Genomic DNA, 25,245 nt, shown 5'->3' on the forward strand with positions numbered 1-25,245 from the left:
ACAGGTAACTTCCACAAAGCTGTGAACAATCTGAGAGACAAGGCAAGAATGGCCTTCTATGCCATCAAAAGTAACAAAATTTAACATCCCAAAAATACTTGAATCAGTCATAGAGCCCATTGCCCTTTATGGTTGTGAGGTCTGGGGTCCGCTCACCAACCAAGAATTCACAAAATGGGACAAACACCTAATTGAGACTCTGCATGCAGAATTCTGCAAAAATATCCTCCGTGTACAACGTAAAACACCAAATAATGCATGCAGAGCAGAATTAGGCCGATTCCCGCCAATTATCAAAATCCAGAAAAGAGACGTTAAATTCTACAACCACCTAAAAGGAAGCGATTCCCAAACCTTCCATAACAAAGCCATCACCTACAGAGAGATGAACCTTGAGAAGAGTCCCCTAAGCAAGCTGGTCCTGGGGCTCTGTGGGGTCTGTTTGTGTTTGTGAACAGAGGCCCAGGACCAGCTTGCTTAGGGGACTCTTCTCCAGGTTCATCTCCAAACTTAAGGAAAAGCTTTGACTCAGTGAGCATAGCCTTGCTATTGAGAAAGGCCGCTGTAGGCAGACCTGGCTCTCAAGAGAAGACAGGCTATGTGCTCACTGCCCACAAAATTAGGTGGAAACCGAGCTGCACTTCCTAACCTCCTGCCAAATGTATGACCATATTAGAGACACATATTTCCCTCAGATTACACAGATCTACAAAGAATTCAAAAACAAACACGATTTTGATAAACTCCCATATCTACTGGGTGAAATACCACAGTAGCGAGATTTGTGACCTGTTGCCACAAGAAAAGGTCAACCAGTGAAGAACAAACACCATTGTAAATACAACTCATATTTATGTTTATTTATTTTCCCTTTTGTACTTTAACTATTTGCACATCGTTACAACACTGTATATATACATAATATGACATTTGAAATGTCTTTATTCTTTTGAAATTTCTGTGAGTGTAATGTTTACTGTTCATATTTATATATTATCTTCTTCAATTGCTTTGGCAATATTAACATAAAGCCCCTTAAATTGAAAAGCCAAGAGGTCAGCTTTGTGTGTGTGTGTGGTGTGTGGTGTGTGTGGTGTGTGTGGTGTGTGGTGTGTGTGGTGTGTGGTGTGTGGTGTGTGTGGTGTGTGGTGTGTGTGGTGTGTGTGGTGTGTGTGGTGTGTGTGGTGTGTGTGGTGTGTGTGGTGTGTGTGTGTGTGTGAGAGTGTGTGTGTGTGTGTGTGTGTGTGTGAGAGTGTGTGTGTGTGTGTGTGTGTGTGTGTGTGAGAGTGTGTGTGTGTGTGTGTGAGAGTGTGTGTGTGTGTGTGTGAGAGTGTGTGTGTGTGTTACCTGTGTAAAGTACTGTAGTGCTCTAGTATAGCAACAGCCTTATCACCAGATAGTCCAGAGATCTGCATCAGCTGTCTGGCAAACACCTCTCTCACTGTCTGACACTGTAGAGAGACGGGGAGACGGTTAACAAACACCTCTCTCACTGTCTGACACTGTAGAGAGACGGGGAGACGGTTAACAAACACCTCTCTCACTGTCTGACACTGTAGAGAGACGGGGAGACGGTTAACAAACACCTCTCTCACTGTCTGACACTGTAGAGAGACAGAGAGACGGTTAACAAACACCTCTCACTGTATGACACTGTAGAGAGACAGAGAGACGGTTAACAAACACCTCTCACTGTAGAGAGACGGTTAACAAACACCTCTCACTGTAGAGAGACGGTTAACAAACACCTCTCACTGTAGAGAGACGGTTAACAAACACCTCTCACTGTAGAGAGACGGTTAACAAACACCTCTCACTGTAGAGAGACGGTTAACAAACACCTCTCACTGTAGAGAGACGGTTAACAAACACCTCTCACTGTAGAGAGACGGTTAACAAACACCTCTCACTGTAGAGAGACGGTTAACAAACACCTCTCACTGTAGAGAGACGTTAACAAACACCTCTCACTGTAGAGAGACGGTTAACAAACACCTCTCACTGTAGAGAGACAGGGAGACGGTTAACAAACACCTCTCACTGTAGAGAGACAGGGAGACGGTTAACAAACACCTTGTTCTTGACAGCTCCTTGGTTGAACTCTGGGAAGGAGATGAGAGAACAGGAGGGGTCCTCTCTCTCCCTCCCTCCACCCTCTTCCTCGTCCTGTCCATCCCCCTCCAGCTCCCTGGAGCGACAGACCAGCGTACGGTTCTAAATCAGAAAACAATGAAAATCAGTGAACACCATTTGATGAATAATGATATATATGGACACATATAGGAACAGCGCCAGAGTTGGCATTTACCGTTATATTACCACTATAATACCGTTATATTACCGTTATAATACCATTATATTACCACTATATTGCCACTATATTATCATTCTATTACCGCTATATTACCATTATAATACCACTACATTACCATTATATTATCATTACATTACCGTTATATTACCAATACATTACCAATACATTACCATTCTATTACCATTCTATTACCACTATATTACCATTCTATTACCATTATATTACCGCTATATTACCATTATATTACCGCAATATTACCATTATCAATATATTACCGCTATATTACCATTATCAATATATTACCGCTATATTACCATTATATTACCGCTATATTACGACTATATGACCACTATATTACCGCTATATTACCATTATATTACCACTATATTATCATTATAATACCGCTATATTACCACTATATTACCAGTATATTACCACTATATTGTCGCTATATTAACATATTACTGCTATATACATTATATTATCACCATATTACCATTATATTACCGCTATATTACCATTATATTACCGCTATATTACCATTATCAATATATTACCGCTATATTACCAATATATTACCACTATATTACCATTATAATACCACTATATTACCATTATATTACCACTACATTACCATTCTATTACCATTCTATTACCACTATATTACCATTCTATTACCATTCTATTACCATTCTATTACCATTCTATTACCATTCTATTACCATTCTATTACCATTCTATTACCATTCTATTACCATTCTATTCCCACTACATTGCCATTCTATTACCACTACATTGCCATTCTATTACCACTACATTACCATTCTATTACCACTACATTACCATTCTATTACCACTACATTACCATTCTATTACCACTACATTACCATTCTATTACCACTACATTACCATTCTATTACCACTATATGACCACTATATGACCACTATATTACCGCTATATTACCATTCTATTACCACTATATTGCCCATATATTGGTCCCGTGTGGCTCAGTTGGTAGAGCATGGCGCTTGCAACGCCAGGGTTGTGGGTTCAATTCCCACGGGGGACCAGGATGAATATGTATGAACTTTCCAATTTGTAAGTCGCTCTGGATAAGAGCGTCTGCTAAATGACTTAAATGTAAATGTAAATATATTAACATATTACTGCTATATTACATTATATTATCACTATATGACCATTATATTACCACTATATTACCACTATATCACCGCTATATTACCATTATAATACCACTATATTACCATTATATTACTGCTATATTGCCCCTATATTACCGCTATATTACCACTATATTACCATTATAAAACCACTATATTACCGCTATATTGCCCCAATATTAACATATTACTGCTATATTACATTATATTATAACTATATTACCACTATATTGCCGCTATATTAACATATTACTGCTATATACATTATATTATCACCATATTACCATTATATTACCGCTATATTACCATTATATTACCGCTATATTACCATTATCAATATATTACCGCTATATTACCATTATATTATCACTATATTACTATTATATTAACGCTATATTACGACTATATTATCACTATATTACCGCTATATTACCATTATATTACCACTATATTATCATTATAATACCGCTATATTACCACTATATTACCATTATATTACCACTATATTGCCGCTATATTAACATATTACTGCTATATACATTATATTATCACCATATTACCATTATATTACCGCTATATTACCATTATCAATATATTACTGCTATATTACCATTCTATTACCACTATATTACCATTATAATACCACTATATTACCATTATAATACCACTATATTACCATTATATTACCACTACATTACCATCCTATTACCACTATATTACCATTCTAGTATTGCTATATTACCATTCTATTACCATTCTATTACCGTTATATTACCATTCTATTACCATTCTATTACCGCTATATTACCATTATAATACCACTATATTACCATTCTATTACCATTCTATTACCATTCTATTACCACTACATTACCATTTTTATACCACTATATTACCATTATATTACCACTATATTACCACTATATGACCATTATATTACCATAATATTACCGCTATATTACCATTCTATTACCACTATATTGCCCATATATTGGTCCCGTGTGGCTCAGTTGGTAGAGCATGGCCCTTGCAACGCCAGGGTTGTGGGTTCAATTCCCACGGGGGACCAGGATGAATATGTATGAACTTTCCAATTTGTAAGTCGCTCTGGATAAGAGTGTCTGCTAAATGACTTAAATGTAAATGTAAATATATTAACATATTACTGCTATATTACATTATATTATCACTATATGACCATTATATTACCACTATATTACCACTATATTACCACTATATCACCGCTATATTACCATTATAATACCACTATATTACCATTATATTACTGCTATATTGCCCCTATATTACTGCTATATTACCACTATATTACCATTATAAAACCACTATATTACCGCTATATTGCCCCTATATTAACATATTACTGCTATATTACATTATATTATAACTATATTACCACTATATTACCATTACAGTACCATTATATTACCATCACATTACATTACCATTATATTACCGCTATACTACCACTATATTACCATTATATTACCGCTATATTGCCGCCATATTAACATTACTGCTATATTACATTATCGCAATATTACCATTATAGTATCACTATATTACCATTATATTATCACTATATTACCATTATATTATCACTATATTACCATTATATTATCACTATATCACCATTATATTACCTCTATATTACCGTTATATTATCGCTATTTTACCACTATATTACCATTTTATTACCACTATATTGCCGCTATATTAACATATTACTGCTATATTACATTATTGCTATATTACCATTGTATTAGCACTATATTACCATTATATTATCACTATATTATCAATATATTACCATTATATTATCACTATATTACAATTTTATTACCATTATATTATCACTATATTACCATTATATTATCACTATATTACCATTATATTATCACTATATTACCGTTATATTATCACTATATTACCACTATATTACCATTATATTACCGCTATATTCCCATTATATTCCCATTATATTACCGCTATATTACCATTATATTTCACCATTACATTACCGCTGTATTACCATTACATTACCACTATATTACCAATACATTACCGCTGTATTACCATTATATTACCAATATTTTATCATTATATTACCGCTATATTACCATTATATTACCGCTATATTACCAATACTTTACCATTATATTACCGTTCTATTCAGTATGGGGCTAGAGTCAAGTGCTGAATACTGTAGTTACCTTTTTAGTTTTAAAATGTTAATTCTATTCAAAATAATGTCGAATCCAAAACAGCAATATCATGACCTGGTATAGCTTGGTGAGGAATCTGGTCAGTTGTGTGTATAGTTACCAGTGGAGTATACCACCAGTCAAAAGGTTTAGAACACCTACTCATTCAAGGGTTTTCTTTATTTTTACTATTTTCCACATTGAGAATAATAGTGAAGACATAAAAAACTATAAAATAACACATATGGAATCATGTGGTAACCAAAAAAGTGCTTAACAAATTAAAATACATTTAGATTCTTCAAAGTAGCCACCCTTTGCCTTGATGACAGCTTTCTACATTCTCTCAACCAGCTTCACCTGGAATGCTTTTCCAACAGTCTTGAAGGAGTTCCCACATATAATGAGCACTTGTTGCGGTCCGACTCATCCCTAACCAACTCAATTGGGTTGAGGTCGGGTGATTGTGATTTTTTGCGTTGCACCTTACCCAATTCCCGAAATTAAACTGAAAGAAATGTTATTGTACAAATCCCTCAGGCTATGGTGGGATATAGGCTTTCAGAAATCCCTCAGGCTATGGTGGGATATAGGCTTTCAGAAGTGCCTCAGGCTATGGTGGGATATTGGCTTATAGAAGTGCCTCAGACTATGGTGGGATATTGGCTTATAGAAGTGCCATGGTCAGGCATCTGGTCAAGTGTGTGTGTGTGTGTGTGTGTGTGTGTGTGTGTGTGTGTGTGTGTGTGTGTGTGTGTGTGTGTGTGTGTGTATAGTTACCTGGTATAGCTTGGTGAGGTATCGGGTCATGACAGTGAGGTAGGCTACAGACTCCTTCACATCCTGGACTCTCTTCACAAAGAAGCCATCTACCACCTGACAGAGTTGGAAAGGTAAGCTATAGCCAATAGACATAATACACGGCCAATAGTCATGAACCACGGCCGGGAGTCATGAACCACGGCCGGTAGCCATGAAACACGGCCGGTAGCCATGAAACACGGCCGGTAGCCATGAAACACGGCCGGTAGCCATGAAACACGGCCGGTAGCCATGAAACACGGCCGGTAGCCATGAACCACGGCCGGTAGCCATGAAACACGGCCGGTAGCCATGAAACACGGCCGGTAGCCATGAACCACGGCCGGTAGCCATGAACCACGGCCGGGAGTCATGAACCACGGCCGGTAGCCATGAAACACGGCCGGTAGCCATGAAACACGGCCGGTAGCCATGAAACACGGCCGGTAGCCATGAAACACGGCCGGTAGCCATGAAACACGGCCGGTAGCCATGAAACACGGCCGGTAGCCATGAAACACGGCCGGTAGTCATGAAACACGGCCGGTAGCCATGAAACACGGCCGGTAGTCATGAAACACGGCCGGTAGTCATGAAACACGGCCGGTAGTCATGAAACACGGCCGGTAGTCATGAAACACGGCCAGTAGTCATAAAACACGGCCAGTAGTCATGAAACACGGCCAGTAGGTCTGCTGTAGGGGGGGGTCTCAGGTTGTATTAACTATAGTCTGCTGTAGGGGGGGGGGGGGGGGGGTCTCAGGTTGTATTAACTATAGTCTGCTGTAGGGGGGGGGGGGGGGGTCTCAGGTTGTATTAACTATAGTCTGCTGTAGGGGGGTCTCAGGTTGTATTAACTATAGTCTGCTGTAGGGGGGGGGTCTCAGGTTGTATTAACTATAGTCTGCTGTAGGGGGGGGGGTCTCAGGTTGTATTAACTATAGTCTGCTGTAGGGGGGGGGGGGTCTCAGGTTGTATTAACTATAATCTGCTGTAGGGGGTCTCAGGTTGTATTAACTATAGTCTGCTGGTGGGGGGGGGGGTCTCAGGTTGTATTAACTATAGTCTGCTGTAGGGGGGGGGGGGGTCTCAGGTTGTATTAACTATAATCTGCTGTACGGGGGTCTCAGGTTGTATTAACTATAATCTGCTGTAGGGGGGGGGGTCTCAGGTTGTATTAACTATAGTCTGCTGTAGGGGGGGGGGTCTCAGGTTGTATTAACTATAGTCTGCTGTAGGGGGGTCTCAGGTTGTTTTAACTATAGTCTGCTGTAGGGGGGGGGGGGGTCTCAGGTTGTATTAACTATAGTCTGCTGTAGGGGGGGGGGTCTCAGGTTGTATTAACTATAATCTGCTGTAGGGGGGGGGTCTCAGGTTGTATTAACTATAGTCTGCTGTAGGGGGGGGGGGGTCTCAGGTTGTATTAACTATAGTCTGCTGTAGGGGGGTCTCAGGTTGTATTAACTATAGTCTGCTGTAGGGGGGGGGGGGGGTCTCGGGTTGTATTAAATATAGTCTGCTGTAGGGGGGGGGGGTCTCAGGTTGTATTAACTATAGTCTGCTGTAGGGGGGGGGGGGTCTCGGGTTGTATTAACTATAGTCTGCTGTAGGGGGGGGGGGGGGGGGGTCTCAGGTTGTATTAACTATAGCCTGCTGTAGGGGGGGGGGTCTCAGGTTGTATTAACTATAGTCTGCTGTAGGGGGGGGGGGGGGTCTCAGGTTGTATTAACTATAGTCTGCTGTAGGGGGGGGGGGGTCTCAGGTTGTTTTAACTATAGTCTGCTGTAGGGGGGGGGGGGGGGTCTCAGGTTGTATTAACTATAGTCTGCTGTAGGGGGGGGGGGTCTCAGGTTGTATTAACTATAATCTGCTGTAGGAGGGGGGGGGTCTCAGGTTGTATTAACTATAGTCTGCTGTAGGGGGGGGGGGGGGTCTCAGGTTGTATTAACTATAGTCTGCTGTAGGGGGGGGGGGTCTCAGGTTGTATTAACTATAATCTGCTGTAGGGGGGGGGGGGGGGGTCTCAGGTTGTATTAACTATAGTCTGCTGTAGGGGGGGGGGGGGTCTCAGGTTGTATTAACTATAATCTGCTGTGGGGGTCTCAGGTTGTATTAACTATAGTCTGCTGTAGGGGGGTCTCAGGTTGTATTAACTACAGTCTGCTGTAGGGGGGGGGGGGGGTCTCAGGTTGTATTAACTATAGTCTGCTGTAGGGGGGGGGGGTCTCAGGTTGTATTAACTATAGTCTGCTGTAGGGGGGTCTCAGGTTGTATTAACTATAGTCTGCTGTAGGGGGGTCTCAGGTTGTATTAACTATAGTCTGCTGTAGGGGGGGGGGGGGGTCTCAGGTTGTATTAACTATAGTCTGCTGTTAGGGGGGGTCTCAGGTTGTATTAACTATAGTCTGCTGTAGGGGGGGGGGGGTCTCAGGTTTTATTAACTATAGTCTGCTGTAGGGGGGGGGTCTCAGGTTTTATTAACTATAGTCTGCTGTAGGGGGTGGGGTCTCAGGTTGTATTAACTATAGTCTGCTGTAGGGGGGGGGGGTCTCAGGTTGTATTAACTATAATCTGCTGTAGGGGGGGGGGGGTCTCAGGTTGTATTAACTATAATCTGCTGTAGGGGGTCTCAGGTTGTATTAACTATAGTCTGCTGTAGGGGGGGGGGGGTCTCAGGTTGTATTAACTATAATCTGCTGTAGGGGGTCTCAGGTTGTATTAACTATAGTCTGCTGTAGGGGGTGTCAGGTGTACCTGCGTATTAACTATAGCCTGCTGCAGCGTGGTCTCAGGTAAACTCAGGTGAGCAGCAGCAGAGCCACACTCCTCCACCAGGTAGATGGGCTTCTGTAGACCACACCTCTTCAGACGAAACTGAGGGAGAAAGAGCATGAAATGTCTGGAAACTAACTGATGGAGAAAGAGCATGAAATGTCTGGAAACTAACTGAGGGAGAAAGAGCATGAAATGTCTGAAAACTAACTGATGGAGAAAGAGCATGAAATGTCTGGAAACTAACTGAGGGAGAAAGAGCATGAAATGTCTGAAAACTAACTGATGGAGAAAGAGCATGAAATGTCTGGAAACTAACTGCAGCGAGAAAGAGCATGAAATGTCTGGAAACTAACTGCAGGGAAAAAGCATTATGTTGATGAGTCCTGCGCACACACACACACACACAAACACACACACACACACCTTCTGTTCCCTGAATCGTCCGTCGATGATGCTACCACACAAGTCGTCCATCCTCTTCCTCTCGATGATGTAATCAAGGACCAGCTCCCTACTTGGGGGGGCACGCAACTGACCTGGAGGGGGGAGGGAGAGAGAGAAGGATGGGGAAAGAGAGAAGGATGGGGAAAGAGAGCGAGAGAGTAGGTTGAAAATAAAAGTGGATATTCAAAAGAACCTGTAAAAAAATATTTCACATTAACTTCTTATGGCTAGTGGGCAGCATTTTTACGTTTGGATGAAAAGCATGCCCAGTGTAAACTGCCTGCTACTCTGTCCCAGTTGCTAATTTATGATTTGGATAGAAAACACTCTGAAGTTTCTAAAACTGTTTGAATGATGTCTGTGAGTATAACAGAACTCATATGCTAGGCGAAAACCTAAGAAAAATCCAACCAGGAAGTGGGAAATCTGAGGTTTGTAGTTTTTCAACTCTTGGCCTATCGAATACACAGTGTCTATGGGGTCATTTTTCACTTCCTAAGGCTTCCACTAGATGTCAACAGTCTTTAGAACCTTGTTTGATGCTTCTACTGTGAAGTGGGGGCGAATGAGAGGGGATTGAGTAAGGTCTCTGCCAGAGAGCCACGAGCTGACCATGTGCCCTCACGTGAGAGCGACCTGCTTTCCATTGCATTTCTGAAGACCAAGGAATTCTCCGGTTGGAACATTATTGAAGATTTATGTTGAAAACATCCTAAAGATTGATTCTATACTTTGTTTGACATGTTTCTGCAAACTTTAATATGACTTTTCGTCTGAACTTTTGCCTGGACCTGCCCGCGCGTCGTGAGTTTAGATTGTGTACTGAACGCGTGAACAACAAGGAGGAATTTGGACATAAATGATGGATATTATGGAACAAATCAAACATTTATTGTGGAACTGGGATTCCTGGGACTGCATTCTGATGAAGATCATCAAAGGTAAGTGAATATTTATAATGCTATTTCTGACTTATGTTGACTCCAACATGGCGGATATCTTTTGGGGTTGTGTTGGTCTCTGAGCGCCGTACTCAGATTATTGCATGGTTTGCTTTTTCCGTAAAGTTTTTTTGAAATCTGACACAGCGGTTGCATTAAGGAGAAGTATATCTTTAAATCTGTGAATAACACTTGTATCTTTTATCAATGTTTATTATGAGTATTTCTGTAAATTGATGTGGCTCTGTGCTAATTCACAGAATGTTTTGGAGGCAAAGCCAAATGTAAACTGAGGTTTTTAGATATAAATATGAACTTGATCGAACAAAACATACATATATTGTGTAACATGTTGTCCCGGGAGTGTCATCTGATGAATATCAAAGGTTAGTGATAAACTTTATCTCTATTTCTGCTTTTTGTGACTCCTCTCTTTGGTTGGAAAATCACTGTATGCTTTCTGTGAATAGTTGCTGAACTAACATAATGATATGTTCTGCTTTTGCCAAAAAGCTTTTTTGAAATCAGACACTGTGGTTGGATTAACGAGAATTTTATCTTTAAAATGGTGTCTAATACTTGTATGTTTGAGAAATTTGAATTATGAGATTTCTGTTGATTGAATAGCGGAACCCCAGTCCTAGACAGTCCAGGTCCAGAGGAAAATGTCAGATAGAACAGTGAATCACAGCCCTTTACAAGGTCGCCATCCAGTGGATAAACATGATATACAGTCTACTATTGACATTCATCACACCCTCGCTTTCAGCTCCCAGGGGGGAAGAGACTTTTAGTACCCAGGGGGGAAGAGACTTTTAGTACCCAGGGGGAAAGAGACTTTTAGTACCCAGGGGGAAAGAGACTTTTAGTACCCAGGGGGAAAGAGACTTTTAGTACCCAGGGGGAAAGAGACTTTTAGTACCCAGGGGGAAAGAGACTTTTAGTACCCAGGGGGGAAGAAACTTTAAGTACCTAGGGGGGAAGAGACTTTTAGTACCTAGGGGGGGAAGAGACTTTTAGTACCCAGGGGGGGGAAGAGACTTTTAGTACCCAGGGGGGGGGGAGAGACTTTTAGTACCCAGGGGGGAAGAGACTTTTAGTACCCAGGGGGGGAAGAGACTTTTAGTACCCAGGGGGGAAGAGACTTTTAGTACCCAGGGGGGAAGAGACTTTTAGTAACCAGGGGGGAAGAGACTTTTAGTACCCAGGGGGGAAAGAGACTTTTAGTACCCAGGGGGGGAAGAGACTTTTAGTACCCAGGGGGGGGAAGAGACTTTTAGTACCCAGGGGGGGGAAGAGACTTTTAGTACCCAGGGGGGGAAGAGACTTTTAGTACCCAGGGGGGGAAGAGACTTTTAGTACCTAGGGGGGGAAGAGACTTTTAGTACCTAGGGGGGGAAGAGACTTTTAGTACCCAGGGGGGAAGAAACTTTTAGTACCTAGGGGGGGAAGAGACTTTTAGTACCCAGGGGGGAAGAGACTTTTAGTACCCAGGGGGGAAGAGACTTTTAGTACCCAGGGGGGAAGAGACTTTTAGTACCCAGGGGGAAAGAGACTTTTAGTACCCAGGGGGAAAGAGACTTTTAGTACCCAGGGGGAAAGGACTTTTAGTACCCAGGGGGGGAAGAGACTTTTAGTACCCAGGGGGGGAAGACTTTTAGTGCCCAGGGGAAAAATACTTTTAGTACCCAGGGGGGAAAGACTTTTAGTACCCAGGGGAAAAATACTATTAGCGCCCAGGGGGAAAAATACTACTAGCGCCCAGGGGGAAAAATACTTAGTACCCAGGGGGAAAAGAAGACGAGCTCAGTGTGTTACCTGACACGGGAGCGACCCTCTCCTTGGCCACCCACAGGAAGTCACCTACGTTTAACTTCCTGACGTCAAAGGTTACGCCGTTCCTCTGCAGCTCCTTCACCAGCTCCTGCTTACAGGCCGTGTTGCCCCTACACACACACACACACACACACGCACACACACACACACACACACACACACACACAGGAGGAACGCATTAACACACCCTAGGGCTGGGAATAACCCAGGATCTCACAATACCATATTATGATGACAATTTGGTGATTCTACCCGCATTGCGATCCTCGTGATTCTACCCGCATTGCGATCCTCGTGATTCTACCCGCATTGCGATCCTCGTGATTCTACCCGCATTGCGATCCTCGTGATTCTACCCGCATTGCGATCCTCGTGATTCTACCCGCATTGCGATCCTCGTGATTCTACCCGCATTGCGATCCTCGTGAATCTACCCGCATTGCGATCCTCGTGAATCTACCCGCATTGCGATTCTCGTGAATCTACCCGCATTGCGATTCTCGTGAATCTACCCGCATTGCGATTCTCGTGAATCTACCCGCATTGCGATTCTCGTGAATCTACCCGCATTGCGATTCTCGTGAATCTACCCGCATTGCGATTCTCGTGAATCTACCCGCATTGCGATTCTCGTGAATCTACCCGCATTGCGATTCTCGTGAATCTACCCGCATTGCGATTCTCGTGAATCTACCCGCATTGCGATTCTCGTGAATCTACCCGCATTGCGATTCTCGTGATTCTACCCGCACTGTGATTCTCATGATTCTACATGCACTGTGATCCTCATGATTCTATATGCATTGTGATTCTACATGTATTGTCATTCTCACGATTCTACATGTTTTGTGATCCTCATGATTCTATATTTATTGTGATTCTATATGTATTGTGATTCTCATGATTCTATTTGTATTGTGATTCTCATGATTCTATATGTATTGTGATTCTCATGATTCTAAATGTATTGTGATTCATGATTCTGTATGCATTGTGATTCTCATGATTCTATATCCATTGTGATTCTATATGCATTGTGATTCTCATGATTCTATATCCATTGTGATTCTATATGCATTGTGATTCTCATGATTCTATATGCATTGTGATCCTCATGATTCTGTATGCATTGTGATTCTCATGATTCTGTATGCATTGTGATTCTCATGATTCTATATGTATTGTGATCCTCATGATTCTGTATGCATTGTGATTCTCATGATTCTACATGTATTGTGATTCTCATGATTCTATATGTATTGTGATCCTCATGATTCTGTATACATTGTGATTCTCATGATTCTATATGCATTGTGATTCTCATGATTCTATATGCATTGTGATTCTCATGATTCTATATGCATTGTGATTCTCATGATTCTACATGTATTGTGATTCTCATGATTCTATATGTATTGTGATCCTCATGATTCTGTATGCATTGTGATTCTCATTATTCTACATGTATTGTGATTCTCATGATTCTATATGTATTGTGATCCTCATGATTCTGTATGCATTGTGATTCTCATGATTCTACATGTATTGTGATTCTCATGATTCTACATGTATTGTGATTCTCATGATTCTATATGTATTGTGATCCTCATGATTCTGTATGCATTGTGATTCTCATGATTCTATATGTATTGTGATTCTCATGATTCTAACTGCATTGTGATTCTCATGATTCTAACTGCATTGTGATTCTCATGATTCTAACTGCATTGTGATTCTCATGATTCTATATGCATTGTGATTCTATATGCATTGAGATTCTATATGCATTGTCATTCTATATGCATTGCGATTCTCATGATTCTACCAGCATTGCGATTCTCATTAACCTACCTGCATTGCGATTCTCATTAACCTACCTGCATTGCAATTCTCATGATTCTAACTGCATTGCGATTCTCATGATTCTAACTGCATTGCGATTCTCATGATTCTAACTGCATTGCGATTCTCATGATTCTAACTGCATTGCGATCCTCATGATTCTATATGTATTGTGACTCATGATTCTATATGCATTGCGATTCTCGTGAATCTACCCGCATTGCGATTCTCGTGAATCTACCCGCATTGCGATTCTCGTGAATCTACCCGCATTGCGATTCTCGTGAATCTACCCGCATTGCGATTCTCGTGAATCTACCCGCATTGCGATTCTCGTGAATCTACCCGCATTGCGATTCTCGTGAATCTACCCGCATTGCGATTCTCGTGAATCTACCCGCATTGCGATTCTCGTGAATCTACCCGCATTGCGATTCTCGTGAATCTACCCGCATTGCGATTCTCGTGAATCTACCCGCATTGCGATTCTCGTGAATCTACCCGCATTGCGATTCTCGTGAATCTACCCGCATTGCGATTCTCGTGAATCTACCCGCATTGCGATTCTCGTGAATCTACCCGCATTGCGATTCTCGTGAATCTACCCGCATTGCGATTCTCGTGAATCTACCCGCATTGCGATTCTCGTGAATCTACCCGCATTGCGATTCTCATGATTCTACCCGCACTGTGATTCTCATGATTCTACATGCACTGTGATCCTCATGATTCTATATGCATTGTGATTCTACATGTATTGTCATTCTCACGATTCTACATGTTTTGTGATCCTCATGATTCTATATTTATTGTGATTCTATATGTATTGTGATTCTCATGATTCTATTTGTATTGTGATTCTCATGATTCTATATGTATTGTGATTCTCATGATTCTATATGCATTGTGATTCTATATGTATTGTGATTCTCATGATTCTATATGTATTGTGATCCTCATGATTCTATATTTATTGTGATTCTATTTGTATTGTGATTCTCATGATTCTATATGTATTGTGATTCTCATGATTCTATATGTATTGTGACTCATGATTCTATATGCATTGTGATTCTCATGATTCTATATGCATTGTGATTCTCATTATTCTACATGTATTGTGATCCTCATGATTCTACATGTATTGTGATCCTCATGATTCTATATGTATTGTGATTCTCATGATTCTATATGTATTGTGATTCTCATGATTCTATATGTATTGTGATTCTATATGCATTGTGATTCTCATGATTCTATATGTATTGTGATTCTCATGATTCTATATGTATTGTGATTCTATATGCATTGTGATTCTCATGATTCTATATGTATTATGATTCTGTATGCATTGTGATTCTATATGTATTGTGATTCTCATGATTCTATATGCATTGTGATTCTCATGATTCTATATGTATTGTGATCCTCATGATTCTGTATGCATTGTGATTGTCATGATCATATATGCATTGTGATTCTCATTATTCTACATGTATTGTGATTCTCATGATTCTATATGTATTGTGATCCTCATGATTCTGTATGCATTGTGATTCTCATTATTCTACATGTATTGTGATTCTCATGAATCTACCTGCATTGCGATTCTCATGAATCTACCTGCATTGCGATTCTCATGAATCTACCTGCATTGCGATTCTCAATGAATCTACCTGCATTGCGATTCTCATGAATCTACCTGCATTGCGATTCTCATGATTCTACCAGCATTGCGATTCTCATGAAACTACCAGCATTGCGATTCTCATGATTCTACCAGCATTGCGATTCTCATGAATCTACCTGCATTGCGATTCTCATGAATCTACCTGCATTGCGATTCTCATGATTCTACCTGCATTGCGATTCTCATGATTCTATATGTATTGTGATTCTCGTGATTCTATATGTATTGTGATTCTATATGCATTGTGATTCTCATGATTCTACCAGCATTGCGATTCTATATGTATTGTCATTCTATATGCATTGTGATTCTCATGATTCTATATGTATTATGATTCTCATGATTCTATATGCATTGTGATTCTCATGATTCTACCAGCATTGCGATTCTCATGATTCTACCAGCATTGCGATTCTCATGAATCTACCTGCATTGCGATTCTCATGAATCTACCTGCATTGCAATTCTCATGATTCTATATGTATTGTGATTCTATATGTATTGTCATTATCATGATTCTATATGTATTATGATTCTCATGATTCTGTATGCATTGTGATTCTCATGATTCTATATGTATTGTGATTCTCATGATTCTATATGTATTATGATTCATGATTCTGTATGCATTGTGATTCTATTTGTATTGTGATTCTATTTGTATTGTGATTCTAATTGTATTGTGACTCATTATTCTATATGCATTGTGATTCTCATGATTCTACATGTATTGTGATTCTCATGATTCTATATGTATTGTAATCCTCATGATTCTATATGTATTGTGATTCTCATGATTCTATATGCATTGTGATTCTCATGATTCTATATGCATTGTGATTCTCATTATTCTACATGTATTGTGATTTTCATGATTCTATATGCATTGTGATTCTCATGATTCTATATGCATTGTGATTCTATATGCATTGTGATTCTTATTGTATTGTGATTCTATTTGTATTGTGACTCATGGTTCTATATGCATTGTGATTCCATATGCATTGTGAATCTATATGCATTGTGATTCTTATTGTATTGTGATTCTCATGATTCTATATGTATTGTGAATCTATATGCATTGTGATTCTCATGATTCTATATGTATTGTGATTCTCATGATTCTATATGTATTGTGATCCTCATGATTCTATATGTATTGTGATTCTCATGATTCTATATGCATTGTGATTCTATATGCATTGCGATTCTCATGATTCTACATGCATTGTGATTCTCATGATTCTATATGCATTGTGATTCTCATGATTCTACATGCATTGTGATTCTCATGATTCTATATGCATTGAGATTCTATATGCTTTGTGATTCTATATGCATTGAGATTCTATATGCATTGAGATTCTATATGCATTGAGATTCTATATGCTTTGTGATTCTATATGCTTTGTGATTCTATATGCATTGAGATTCTATATGCTTTGTGATTCTATATGCATTGAGATTCTATATGCATTGTGATTCTATATGTATTGTCATTCTATATGCATTGTGATTCTCATGATTCTACATGTATTGTGATTCTCATGAATCTACCTGCATTGCAATTCTCATGATTCTATATGCATTGTGATTCTCATGATTCTATATGTATTGTGATTCTCATGAATCTACCTGCATTGCAATTCTCATGATTCTATATGCATTGTGATTCTCATGATTCTATATGCTTTGTGATTCTCATGATTCTATATGTATTGTGATTCTCATGATTCTACATGTATTGTCAATCTCACGATTCTACATGTTTTGTGATCCTCATGATTCTGTATGCATTGTGATTCTCATGATTCTACATGTATTGTCATTCTCACGATTCTACATGTTTTGTGATCCTCATGATTCTATATGCATTGTGATTCTCATGATTCTATATGTATTGTGATTCTATATGCATTGTGATTATCATGATTCTATATTTATTGTGATTCTATTTGTATTGTGATTCTCATGATTCTATATTTATTGTGATTCTATATGCATTGTGATTCTCATGATTCTATATGTATTGTGATTCTCATGATTCTATATGCATTGTGATTCTCATTATTCTACATGTATTGTGATTTTCATGATTCTATATGCATTGTGAATCTATATGCATTGTGATTCTCATGATTCTATATGTATTTTGATTCTCATGAATCTACCTGCATTGCAATTCTCATGATTCTATATGCATTGTGATTCTCATGATTCTATATGCATTGTGAATCTATATGCATTGTGATTCTCATGATTCTATATGTATTGTGATTCTCATGATTCTACATGCATTGTGATTCTCATGATTCTACATGCATTGTGATTCTCATGATTCTATATGCATTGTGATTTTATTCATTGTGATTCTATATGTATTGTCATTCTATATGCATTGTGATTTTATTCATTGTGATTCTCATGATTCTACATGCATTGTGATTCTCATGATTCTATATGTATTGTGATTCTCATGATGCTATATGTATTGTGATCCTCATGATTCTGTATGCATTGTGATTCTCATGATTCTACATGCATTGTGATTCTCATGATTCTATATGTATTGTGATCCTCATGATTCTGTATGCATTGTGATTCTCATGATTCTATATGCATTGTGATTCTCATGATTCTATATGCATTGTGATTTTATTCATTGTGATTCTATATGTATTGTCATTCTATATGCATTGTGATTTTATTCATTGTGATTCTCATGATTCTACATGCATTGTGATTCTCATGATTCTATATGTATTGTGATTCTCATGATGCTATATGTATTGTGATCCTCATGATTCTGTATGCATTGTGATTCTCATGATTCTATATGCATTGTGATTCTCATGATTCTATATGCATTGTGATTTTATTCATTGTGATTCTATATGTATTGTCATTCTATATGCATTGTGATTTTATTCATTGTGATTCTCATGATTCTACATGCATTGTGATTCTCATGATTCTATATGTATTGTGATTCTCATGATTCTGTATGCATTGTGATTCTCATGATTCTATATGTATTGTGATTTTACATGTATTGTGATTCTCATGATTCTATATGTATTGTGATTCTCATGATTCTATATGCATTGCGATTGGATACTGTGATTTTATTTGCTATTGGATGTTCCCAACATATTCCTCACCATATGTCTGCTAGAGACAGAGAGAGCCATTAGAAAATTAGTTTTGATCAGTCATGGAAACACAAGACCTGAACACTAAATTGTCTCCCTATTTAAAAAAAGATGGAGAACGAGCTATGAAGGAAAAATACTGGAGATTTGGTGCAGGTAGTGCCAACTATCGCAAAAATAATATGATATATAGTCAACAACAATGAAATCCCGATATGTAAGTACCGATTTTTCCCCCCACCACTAGCACGCATACATGTTGTGCCTACACAGAAACCTCAACCTCACCTATACAGACAGACAGACCTCTTACCCAGTAGTCTCAATGAAGTCCACACATAGCACAATGTCATAACTGCCTGGGTACAGACAGCCTCCAGCCGGCCTAGTCTTTGTCTCTGCAGCCTGGGGCTTTTCTGAGGAGTTTACCCCAGGCACCTCACTCCCTCTCTGGGCAACATAGGCTGCCGGGGTAGGCCCCGCTATGGGCCTACCACAGGCCGAGAGAAATAGAGAGAAACGAATCTTAGTTAATTACATTACTACAATTATCAAACTAAACCATCCAAAACACCAATGATAAAACATAATTTGTGTCTCTCATTCACTCACTCTATTCTCTTCTTTTTCTCATCTTCCTCGGCAGTAAGATCAACAACACCGGGCCCACTTCCCTCCTCTGCTTCCCTCACGTCACTCCTCCTGTCCTCTTCTTGTTCTCTCTCTCCGTCCTCTAGTCTCTGTGCCAGGGCCAAACCCAGCTCAGTCAGAGAATACCTAGGAGGGAGAGGGGGGATGAGGGACAGACAGAGAGAGAGATGGAAAGAGATCACTACAGGGTAACAGACAAAGAGGAACAAACGAGGTAGAAAGAACACGGAGCGTTTTAAAAAGAAGACAAGGTGTCGTCTCGTCGTTTACCTGGCGGGGTTGTGTGTCTTCTGGACCAAGTCTTTCTGTATCAGTGTGCTCACTGAGGACCAGGCTGTGTATTTACTACCTAGATCAGGCTACAGGCAACGAGAGGGATGAGGGGACAGGGGGGAGGAGGACAGGGGGGAGGAGGACAGGGGGAAGGAGGACAGGAGGGAGGGGGACAGATGGGAGGGGGACAGGGGAGAGGGGACAGTGGGGAGGGGGACAGGAGGGGGAGGAGGACAGGGAGGAGGAGGACAGGGGGAAGGAGGACAGGAGGAAGGAGGACAGGAGGGAGGGGGAGGACAGGGGGGAGGGGGACAGGAGGGAGGGGGAGGGGACAGGGGGGAGGGGGACAGGGGGGAGGGGGACAGGAGGGGGGGGACAGGAGGGTGGGGGAGGACAGGAGGGGGGGGGGACAGGGGGGAGGGGGACAGGGGGGAGGAGGACAGGGGGAAGGAGGACAGGAGGGAGGGGGACAGGAGGGAGGGGGACAGGGAAAAAGAGGGTATGTTAGAGTCATTGATTGTTTGTGCTAGCATGACAAGAGACCAAGAGTTATGTTGTGGCAAACGTTGTCTGAATGTTGTAGCAAACGTTGTCTGAATGTTGTAGCAAACGTTGTCTGAATGTTGTAGCAAACGTTGTCTGAATGTGGCTCAGACTCACCACAGAGAAGGACTTGTCAGACAGATGCTGGGCCTCAGCCTGTAGCTCCAGTTTAAACATAAAGCCCTTACCCCCAGGAACCTAGAGAGAGGACAGGGGGAGGGACTATCAATGTCACACGCCTGAAAAAACAAAACAGCATCTTATTTACATTTACTGGGAATCACAGAGTGCACAGATCCTTCTGATTTTTATAGAGGAGGGAAAGATGAAGGATCGGGAGAGAGGCACAGGGAGCGAGGGGACAGGGAGCGAGGGGACAGGGAGGGAGGGGAGAGGGACAGGGAGCGAGGGGAGAGGGACAGGGAGCGAGGGGAGAGGGACAGGGAGCGAGGGGAGGGACATGGAGCGAGGGGAGAGGGACAGGGAGCGAGGAACAGGGAGCGAGGGACAGGGAGCATGGGGAGAGGGAGCATGGGGAGAGGGAGCGAGGGACAGGGAGCGTGGGGAGAGGGACAGGGAGCGTGGGGAGAGGGACAGGGAGCGTGGGGCAGGGAGCGTGGGGAGAGGGACAGGGAGCGTGGGGCAGGGAGCGTGGGGAGAGGGGCAGGGAGCGTGGGGCAGGGAGCGTCGGGAGAGGGACAGGGAGCGTGGGGCAGGGAGCGAGGGACAGAGAGCGAGGGACAGAGAGCGAGGGACAGAGAGCGAGGGGAGAGGGACAGGGAGCGAGGGACAGGGAGCGAGGGGAGAGGGACAGGGAGCGAGGGACAGGGAGCGAGGGATAGGGAGTGAGAACAGACCTGAGACTCTCTGTAGAGTGTTAACAGGACAGCATATCCACCAGACCTCTTCTGGGGCACGTATTCCCTTTTCCTCCTCCCTCCTTCCCTCTCTTTCCTAGAGGGCTGTTTGGTGGGCTGAGCCAGGTTATTGTTGCTACGGCGACTAGGGGCCACCGTCACACCGCTGGGAAGGGAGTGGATGGGAGCGTCCGGACCTGGAAGGGGGTGGGAGGGATGGGGAGTAGAAACTTATGATCAATCCATCACTCCATTCATCTCTTCACATTTCTCTATCGCCCCCTTTCTCCAGTCCAGAATACACCCCCCATCCTTTATCCATCTCTCTCTCTCTGTATCCATCCATCTCTCTCTCTCTGTATCCATCCATCCATCCATCTCTCTGTATCCATCCATCTCTCTCTCTCTGTATCCATCCATCCATCCATCCATCCCCCTCTCTCTCTCTCTCTCTCTGTATCCATCCATCTCTCTCTCTCTGTATCCATCCATCTCTCTCTCTCTGTATCCATCCATCCCCCTCTCTCTGTATCCATCCATCTCTCTCTCTCTGTATCCATCCATCCATCTCTCTCTCTCTCTCTGTATCCATCCATCCATCTCTCTCTCTGTATCCATCCATCTCCCTCTCTCTGTATCCATCCATCTCTCTCTCTCTGTATCCATCCATCCCCCTCTCTCTGTATCCATCCATCTCTCTCTCTCTGTATCCATCCATCCATCCATCTCCCTCTCTCTGTATCCATCCATCTCTCTCTCTCTGTATCCATCCATCTCTCTCTCTGTATCCATCCATCCCCCTCTCTCTGTATCCATCCATCCCCCTCTCTCTGTATCCATCCATCCCTCTCTCTCTGTATCCATCCATCCCCCTCTCTCTGTATCCATCCATCCCTCTCTCTCTGTATCCATCCATCCCCCTCTCTCTGTATCCATCCATCCATCCATCCCCCTCTCTCTGTATCCATCCATCCCTCTCTCTCTGTATCCATCCATCCATCTCTCTCTCTCTGTATCCATCCATCCCCCTCTCTCTCTGTATCCATCCATCCATCCATCCCCCTCTCTCTGTATCCATCCATCTCTCTCTCTCTGTATCCATCCATCCCCCTCTCTCTGTATCCATCCATCCCCCTCTCTCTGTATCCATCCATCCATCCATCCCTCTCTCTCTGTATCCATCCATCCCCCTCTCTCTGTATCCATCCATCCCCCTCTCTCTGTATCCATCCATCTCTCTCTCTCTGTATCCATCCATCTCACCGTTCTCTCTGTATCCATCCATCTCACCGTTCTCTCTGTATCCATCCATCCCCCTCTCTCTGTATCCATCCATCCCCCTCTCTCTGTATCCATCCATCCATCCATCCCTCTCTCTCTGTATCCATCCATCTCTCTCTCTCTGTATCCATCCATCCATCCATCCCTCTCTCTCTGTATCCATCCATCTCTCTCTCTCTGTATCCATCCATCCCCCTCTCTCTGTATCCATCCATCTCTCTCTCTCTGTATCCATCCATCCATCTCTCTCTCTCTCTCTGTATCCATCCATCCATCTCTCTCTCTCTGTATCCATCCATCCATCCATCCCTCTCTCTCTGTATCCATCCATCCCCCCCCCTCTCTCTGTATCCATCCATCCCCCTCTCTCTCTGTATCCATCCATCTCTCTCTCTCTGTATCCATCCATCCATCCATCTCTCTCTGTATCCATCCATCCCCCTCTCTCTCTGTATCCATCCATCTCACCGTTCTCTCTGTAATGCCTCTGTAACTTCTCATCCAGTATCTTGCAGATTCCGTCTCCAAAGTTCTGTAAAATCTTAGCCTCTCGAGCGTTCTGGAGGGGGAGGGGGTACTTCTTCAACGAGCTGATAGCCTGGTAACACAGAGAGGGGGAGGGGGTACTTCTTCAACGAGCTGATAGCCTGGTAACACAGAGAGGGGGAGGGGGTACTTCTTCAACGAGCTGATAGCCTGGTAACACAGAGAGGGGGAGGGGGTACTTCTTCAATGAGCTGATAGCCTGGTAACACAGAGAGGGGGAGGGGGTACTTCTTCAATGAGCTGATAGCCTGGTAACACAGAGAGGGGGAGGGGGTACTTCTTCAACGAGCTGATAGCCTGGTAACACAGAGAGGGGGAGGGGGTACTTCTTCAACGAGCTGATAGCCTGGTAACACAGAGAGGGGGAGGGGGTACTTCTTCAACGAGCTGATAGCCTGGTAACACAGAGAGGGGGTACTTCTTCAACGAACTGATAGCCTGGTAAGATAGAGAGGGAGTATTTCAACGAACTGATAGCCTGGTAACACAGAGAGGGGGAGGGGGTACTTCTTCAACTAACTGATAGCCTGGTAAGATAGAGAGTTAGTATTTCAACGAACTGATAGCCTGGTAAGATAGAGAGGGAGTATTTCAACGAGCTGATAGCCTGGTAAGACGGAGAGGGGGTACTTCTTCAACGAGCTGATAGCCTGGTAAGACGGAGAGGGGGTACTTCTTCAACGAACTGATAGCCTGGTAAGACGGAGAGGGGGTACTTCTTCAACGAACTGATAGCCTGGTAAGATAGAGAGGGAGTATTTCAACGAACTGATAGCCTGGTAAGACGGAGAGGGGGTACTTCTTCAACTAATTGATAGCCTGGTAAGATAGAGAGGGAGTATTTCAACGAACTGATAGCCTGGTAAGACGGAGACGTGTGGGATATGCAACAGAAAACGTGTCTTGCTAGCTAATAGCGTTCTTCAGTGCAGGCTTTTGTTCCAGCCCAGCACTACCACACCTGATTCAACTAGTCAAGGTCTGGATGATAATCTTGTTAGCAATGAGTCAGGTGTTTACGCGCTGGTCTGGAACGAAAGCCTGCACACCCCAAGGGACCCCAGTGACATGCAGAAAGTGTTCTGGGGTATAAAGGCTTTTGTTCCAGACCCAGCAGTTTATGTAGCGAGTTACCTTGTATTACACCTAGTGCAAGTCATTATAGCCCGAGTGTGTTTGTTTACCTTCTGATAAACGTACTGTGTCTTCTGTCCCTTCTCTGCCGCCTGGTCCCGTAGCTCTGACAGCCACTGGAGGAAGAGAGGGTTTGGGCACGGGGGCAAGGTGCGCTTCCTACCCAGACGGACATGCTCTACAGCTGGCATCACTGTGTCTCTAGTCCAGCCACATGGCTAATGGTACTGGGAGAGAGAGAGATAAAGACATGCGGAGTGTTGTTGTTGTTGTTGATTTGCTCCGCGCCCAGCACACCTTTTCCCGTTTTCTAAACGTTTTGCGCATGTGCTAACGTTATACAAAACGCTGTGAAGAAAGGAAACAGCTGCTGCCGATTAAAAAAGACGATATTTGATAAATAAAGTTGATTAAATAGTCTACTCAACTAAACTACAAGAACATTAAAGTAACGGTACACCTGCCACAATAACGTGTGTTTAACAGCTGTTAGATGACAAACTAGCTACAGTAGCTACACATTGAAGTTGGTTAGCAAGCTAACGTTAGCTGACTAACAATCTGCAGTCACTGTCTGCTCTGCCAATATTTAAAACAGCGCGTCGGATGAATACACATCATGTAAAGTCAGATCTGTTTTTATATTATTAATAGTTGCATTAAAAAGGTACCTTTCAGTTTGTTGGTTCTGTTTCAACCACGCAACCTGCCGCCTTCCGAGTCAAAGGGTCATGTGACATGCGAGGAGCAAAACGTTTGAT

At 42.2% G+C, this 25,245-nt stretch overlaps 1 protein-coding gene across 1 annotated transcript in view; it reads right to left on the bottom strand.

Annotated features, from left to right (window-relative positions):
- mus81 (MUS81 structure-specific endonuclease subunit) overlaps positions 1-25,245 on the bottom strand; it is a 30,326-nt gene extending 5,081 nt beyond the window's left edge. The window contains exons 1-14 of the mRNA XM_055901331.1: positions 25,156-25,245; positions 24,535-24,711; positions 23,273-23,402; positions 21,524-21,720; positions 20,784-20,864; positions 20,121-20,209; positions 19,812-19,976; positions 19,513-19,689; positions 12,498-12,625; positions 9,718-9,830; positions 9,274-9,393; positions 6,499-6,594; positions 2,074-2,214; positions 1,348-1,451 (exon numbers count right to left, since the gene is read on the bottom strand). Coding sequence (XP_055757306.1) covers positions 1,348-1,451; positions 2,074-2,214; positions 6,499-6,594; positions 9,274-9,393; positions 9,718-9,830; positions 12,498-12,625; positions 19,513-19,689; positions 19,812-19,976; positions 20,121-20,209; positions 20,784-20,864; positions 21,524-21,720; positions 23,273-23,402; positions 24,535-24,675 — 1,682 coding nt within the window. The 5' untranslated portion in view covers positions 24,676-24,711; positions 25,156-25,245. The remainder of the gene's footprint in view (positions 1-1,347; positions 1,452-2,073; positions 2,215-6,498; positions 6,595-9,273; positions 9,394-9,717; positions 9,831-12,497; positions 12,626-19,512; positions 19,690-19,811; positions 19,977-20,120; positions 20,210-20,783; positions 20,865-21,523; positions 21,721-23,272; positions 23,403-24,534; positions 24,712-25,155) is intronic.

Source organism: Salvelinus fontinalis, chromosome 36 (genome assembly GCF_029448725.1).
Source record: "Salvelinus fontinalis isolate EN_2023a chromosome 36, ASM2944872v1, whole genome shotgun sequence".
NCBI lineage: Eukaryota > Metazoa > Chordata > Actinopteri > Salmoniformes > Salmonidae > Salvelinus > Salvelinus fontinalis.